At 46.9% G+C, this 6,169-nt stretch overlaps 1 protein-coding gene across 1 annotated transcript; it reads right to left on the minus strand.

Moving 5' to 3' along the window:
- Positions 1 to 1,177: 1,177 nt before the first annotated feature.
- Positions 1,178 to 4,794, minus strand: LOC119359659 (probable protein phosphatase 2C 42). Its single transcript, XM_037625776.1, has 12 exons — positions 4,667 to 4,794; positions 4,250 to 4,376; positions 3,968 to 4,100; positions 3,818 to 3,887; positions 3,549 to 3,654; positions 3,280 to 3,406; positions 3,052 to 3,168; positions 2,814 to 2,949; positions 2,666 to 2,742; positions 2,531 to 2,583; positions 1,792 to 1,846; positions 1,178 to 1,683 (listed from the first exon to the last, which is right to left on the minus strand). Exons 2-12 carry the CDS (start codon positions 4,261 to 4,263, stop codon positions 1,423 to 1,425), a joined length of 1,149 nt encoding a protein of 382 aa, XP_037481673.1. The 5' UTR covers positions 4,264 to 4,376; positions 4,667 to 4,794; the 3' UTR covers positions 1,178 to 1,422.
- Positions 4,795 to 6,169: the final 1,375 nt, after the last annotated feature.

Here is a 6,169-nt window from a genome sequence, read left to right on the forward strand (position 1 = left end):
AGCGGCGACGCGCGGCCGGCGCCGGGCGGGTGCTGGGCGCGGTACGGCCGCGAGAAGGGGTACGTGCACGGCGCCGGCGCGGCCGCGGAGGCGGTCGCGTTCCGAAGCAGGTTCGCTTTCCACGTGCCGCGGAAGGGCTGCGACGGCGGGGCGGCGTGGGCGCCGACGCCGTGGCTGATGAAGGAGTACCGGCTCAACAAGGGCGCGGCCGCTTTCCGCGCCGCGCAGCCGGGCCCCAAGGCGAACATGGACTGCGTGGTCCGCAAGATCTTCACGAAGCCGGTGGTGGCGGCCCCTCCGCCGCCGGCTTGCAGCTCCGACGAGGAGGACTCCAGCGGCCCCGACATGGACGAGGAGGACGACGGGTGGTACGGCGAAGAGGACCGGAAGCGCGTCGGCTGCTCCATCGAGGGCCCGCCGAGGAAGCGCGCTCGACCTAGCTGATGATGCCGACCGAGCGCGCACGGGTGTGGGGATTGTGATCCATCCGGACGACTGGCTCGTGTCTCGCCGCGTTGCATCGGTCATGAAAACAATCCAGGATCGCTGCTGCGTTTATCCTTCGGAGAGCTTTTGATTTACAGTAACAGTACATGGGTTTCTGTAGTTGCAGTCATCACCAAACCCGTAGTTGAGAGAAACTGGTAGAGCCGAGAATCTGAATCTGTACGTATCTTGCATTGGTTCTGTAACATTTTGATCTGCTTGCTCTTGTACGAATAGTTCAGGAATCATATGCTTCAGGGTTGCAGTTCTCTTGGATGTTGAAGTAGCAGCTTGTTTGTAAGAGGTTTTTCACTTATCATTTCTCATGTTGATGCAGAGTAAAACCCCCTCTGTCCCCAATCAACTCTCTGCTAAGTAATCCTTCCTTGTACAATTGCAGAAATGTGATGCTGGTCACAGAGGGAACTGTCTTCTGTGACCACCTCATCATTTTCCTGCAACACATTGGTTGCGATTTCAGAAATTGCAGAAATCAGCTACTCGTTGGAAGATTTCTTTTCCAGAATCTTCTCGTGAGCATATGCATATCCAATTGCAGAAATCTTCTCATCAATCCACTGCAACAATCTTTCGGTTGCGATTTCTTTTCCAGAATCTTCTCGTTGGAATGAAGCATTAAGGAGTAAGTATCAGCAAGGAATTAATACACTCCCAGGCCCAGCTAATCAGCTACTCAAATAACTTTTCCGAATGCATCCAGTGAGCATATGCATATCCAAGTTCTGAATGCACTTGACAGTTCAAAACAATTATGGCGTGATCCTCAAGTCAAAAAGAGAACAAAAAATGTAAACAAAATTACTCGTGCATCACAAGCCAAGCCTCCGTCCAAACTTCTAACTCATGTGGGGAATCATCCTAGCGAAATCAAGTCAAAGGAGACGACTAACTCAGTGACTGCGTGGCTCATCGGGTTCAGAAGCTTCTGCGGGGCTTTGCTTTCGCGCTTGCAGTAGGCGGCGCAGCCTTGTTGGGGTTGTCCATCACCCCCAGTTCCATGGAGGCCTTGCTCTTGCGCTTGCCGTGCGGCCCGTCGTCGGCTCTGGACGGGTCAGGTGCCGCTGGCGCCTTGTGCTTGAACCGGACCAGCAGGATGGTCATGTTGTCGACCGACGGTTGCGGTGGCTCTACGCACATGTCAAGGATGGCCTCGCAGTTCTTCCCAAGGTCCATCCCCTGTGTGTGCATGTGTGTGTTGGTCACAGCAATACATATGTCAAGTTAAAGGGGAATTTGATGAGCTAAACAGGCAGACATGCTGGTGAAACAAGAAGAAATGCTCACAGATTTCATGTTGTTTCGTATAATTTCAACCAGGCCCTGGTTTAGCACGACGTCCCTGCAAAAAACGAGAGGTGTGTGAATTTAGAGCAAAAAGCTGGTTTCAATATGATATTTTCACCGGTTTCCACCGAATGTTTGTTTCCATATGATATTTTCGCAATTTAGATAGAGCAAAGAGCTGGGAGATAGATAAGTTATGTCAGTGAGTATGTCCGGGAAGGCAGAGCACAAATTCCTAGCTACACTTCACCATGTTTCCTTCACTGCCAACAACATGCAGGCCAAAAATTCTAAGATCCAGGTTCTTCAAAGTAGGTTCTTTATTATAAAGATAAGGCAGGCATATTTCAATATCTTTTTCCAACCAACTGACCAGGTTAAGTTCATATTCATGCATTCAGGTTAACATTTTTCTGGAAAAATTATGAAGTACTCCATACTAGCACAACAAGGGATCAGCAGAGATTCCGGTATTCTGTACCTTCAGCAAATCATACAACAATGATATGTACACGGTGATGATGCAGCTTAGCCCAAAGCAAAGCAAATTTAACTGAACCCAAATCTACAAAATTCTTCCTTGGTAAAGACTACTAACTATATCTCGAGAGAAACGCGACTGTTGAAACTAACTGTCATTTCGAGTCCGTGTACCATGTATGAAACTAATCATAGTCATCACAGCAAACAATAATTGATCAAAGCTTCAACAGTAATATATATTTAGTTGAGGACTTACCAGACTCCATCACATGCCATAACAAGGAACTCAGTTTCATCAGTTATGTTCTCCTAACAGCAAAAGGGTCATTTTCCATTAGACCGTATCCAGCAGGACAAACATACAGATTTTTATGACAATTCAGTAACTCACTACGCGAATCTCAGGAGAACAAGTCAGTGCTTGTAGTGCAGGGGTCAGCCGGCTATTGCTTTTGTACCTCATATCACCTGAAATGCAAGCAAAATGCCAATTACAATGTGATAAACTCAAAAAACGAACATACAAGATAAAACTGTACCGATCGATCTGGAGACCGCGATTCCACCATCGATGCGACCTGCTCCTCCAGTAACTACAACAGAGCGTCCTGCGTTCTCTATTCTCCGTCTTTCAGCCGGCACACTCGGTTTGTGATCGGTGGTCAAAACAGTTGCCTTAGAACACAACAAAGATAAAACCAGGCACTATTAGGGGTCACAGTTATAACAAAATACTGCACGGATCGGGTACCAGCCAGACACCGAGAAGAGAAGTACCTGACCGTTCCTTGAGATTACGCAGCGACAATCACCAGCATTCCCAACAATGATCTGGTTGCCTCTGATGAGAGCCACACAGGCGGTACTTCCTACGTCTGCTGGCCCGGGGCGTCTCTGCAGACAAATAACTCAAGCTGAAGTAAACAATAGGTGTTTTCATAACATGAGATTTCTACATACAAATAACTGGAGGGGATGTGTAAAAAATAAAAAATGAGATATGACCTTCACGTTTACACAAGCACAACCGAGCAACATATCCTTGACAGTCGAATTCGTATTGGCATTATTAGCAGGGCTATACTCAAATAATTCCCTCCGTCCCTCCTCTGTCATCATCATCTGATCCATTCTGCAACAGTCGAGTAGCAACAGCGATTACAAATGTGACACAAAACTATATACTCCTGGTAGTATCGGCAGAAAACTCCGGGAGAAACTGCGTAGCCTCAAAGAACTCATAGGATGCATGAATTGCTTAGCTACTAAATAACCTGAAGAACGCGCTCTCCACCGCAATACGCAGACTGTCATTGTAGTGTGGATGCTTCTGGACCTCAAGATGGAAGTGTTTCGCACAGAACATTGATACAGCAGGTCCTGTATCAAGAAACATTTCAGATGGTAGTAAATGGCACGCACTTCTTGCAAAAAGGGCAGGATGTGAAAGGATTTATGTGAATTCCAGGAGCTAAATCTGTATCATGCATATATCTGAATTCTGCTTTTCGCAGGAGGATGGGACTGAATAGTGAATGCCAACCTCCATGGCCATCATAAACACCAAAGAACGATGTGGCGGTGGAAACATCAAGATCTCCAACAGCTGCATGCTGGGGAAAAAGAAGACCAGGAAGTTAGGCCTTGGCATTTCACCAAAGATAAACCATGTATCAGGATGGTTTTTACTCACGGCATCTTCCATGTTGGCACGGTAACCTTGCATGGACGACACCGCGTACTCGAGCCTGTCATTCTCCCCCCTCTCGGTGGTCTTGGACAGCACCGGCTCCCTGCTGATTGTGCTCATGCCGGAGTTTGCCTGCCTGAAAGATCACAGCAGCATGGATGAAAAATCTTGCAGGAGTAAGAAAGAACTCGAGAGCAAACCGATGGTGAGTGAGATGCATGCAGATGCAGATGGCATAAATACCAGAAGAGAAAGCAATGAATAAAAATCCAGACGAGACATCACCATGCGTTCTTCATGGCTTGGTGGTGGCCGCCTCGTCCTTCTTCCTTCTCCGTCTGCGACGCATGCACGATGGAGCAGCAGCCGGAGCCAGAGAGGGTCCGGGAGGCCAGGTCGGTTGCGCCTGTACCTGGCACCAAATGCATCCGTCACGTCTGCAACGGCGGCCGGAGGGGACTTGGGAAAACATTTCAGGCAATGCTCAAATTGGGACCGGGCGGAGGCAGGATTCGGACACGGGAGGGGCCAACAAAGAGACGGCGACGGGCGATCACGGATGAAATGGGATGTATCAAGTGCCAATGTTTGGCAATGGCATTGCAGGTCGTCAGAATGTAAGATCTCTAACCTTTTCCCCGTGTGCGAGTAACTAGGGCACTGGCATTGCCGCATTGCGCAAATGGCGGCGCGCATTCATACCTTGGCGGATGATCCGGCGGTGCGGTCGAGCGGCGGCCGGCGGGAGGCAAGGCGGCGATCAGAGGCGGCCGGCGATCAGAGGAGCCGGCCGGGTGCCCTGGTGGAGACGAGTGGCGGAGGAGCAGACACAAAACGATCTACGACCCCGGATTGCGTGGCACTTGCGATCGACTCTTTTGTTGGACCCACATGGGCCTCTCTCTACCTGTACCCCCCACGAGGGAGGGCTTCACTGCTCTGGCGTGTACGCCTGAAACGGATTTATTGCAGGCTGAATTGGGCAACTCGCCGTCTCACTTACATCTCCACCAGATACCGCTCTTCTTTCTTCGTGCATCGCTTTTCTTTCTTCCCCACGAAGAAAGAAAAAGAGGTAATATCACCGGAGGTCATATGACTTACGCTGGATGTTCAGTTTGGTGCTAGAACTTTGAAAATACGGATTTGTGATCATCTAACTTGCGTTCTCGTGCAAATACGGTCATCTTATCCGTATCCGGACGTATCCTGCGCTTACGTGGCATGACTAAAACCATTTTTTACCGAAACACCCCTGCTTTGTTTTTAATTGCACAGAAGCCCCCTCATCAACACATATAGGTTACACTTGATAGAGAAATGAGAAATAAAAAGGCCGAGCGCATGTCACACTTGACAAAGAAATGAGAAACAAAAGGGCCGTGCGAGGCTTGAATTCACGAGGCCATGCACGCACATGGCCTGACCAAACCATTGTACTAAGCACGTCTTTAAACAAATATACCTTATTTCACTCTATAATGTAAGCAGGGATCAGCTGACATTTTCACAAACTTGCAAGCTGGGGTCACCTACTGGATGCGCAATACTAACCACTGGAACATGCCCAAGATTTGTACTTTTTTAGTTTCAATTTATATATTTAATTGCCAAAAACTTTTGAATTCAAAATCCATTTGAATAAATTCTGGTGAAAAAAATCCGCTCATCCTCAAGTAGTTGTCGTTGCCAACATATAAAATTCTAGGTTTCTCCTTAGACACATGAACACGTATGGATTCCAAAATGGCAAAAAAATTCGCTCGCGCTCGAAATGCTTGAAAATTCTTTCATACAAAGCAACAAATTTTTTGTTTGAATTCAAATAATTAAAATTTTAGAAGTCTAAATAAATAAAATATAGCACATAATGATATATCATTTTTATCCTGATGTTTGTCCATTAATTAGCTTGCAACTGGCCCGGGTTTGAATCTTGCATAGGTTATATTTTTGCCAAAAAAACATATTCAGTACAAAAACAATCAAAATGTTTGTACCTCGTGATTTGAATTCTAGACCTAGAGGAGTGAAGAAAACTAATCTACCGCAACAGTACAAAATTGGATTTGAAATTTAAGTGATCCAAGTCCATTTTGACATAGGAGTTCAAACCAACCATAAACAATTTGAGCGGAATGAAAAAAAAATTGTGCACCCTCTAAATTCATTTAGATAACTTGATATTAGAGCAAGTTTATTGAT

The sequence above is a fragment of the Triticum dicoccoides genome, chromosome 2A, assembly GCF_002162155.2.
Source record: "Triticum dicoccoides isolate Atlit2015 ecotype Zavitan chromosome 2A, WEW_v2.0, whole genome shotgun sequence".
In the NCBI taxonomy this organism is placed as follows: domain Eukaryota; kingdom Viridiplantae; phylum Streptophyta; class Magnoliopsida; order Poales; family Poaceae; genus Triticum; species Triticum dicoccoides.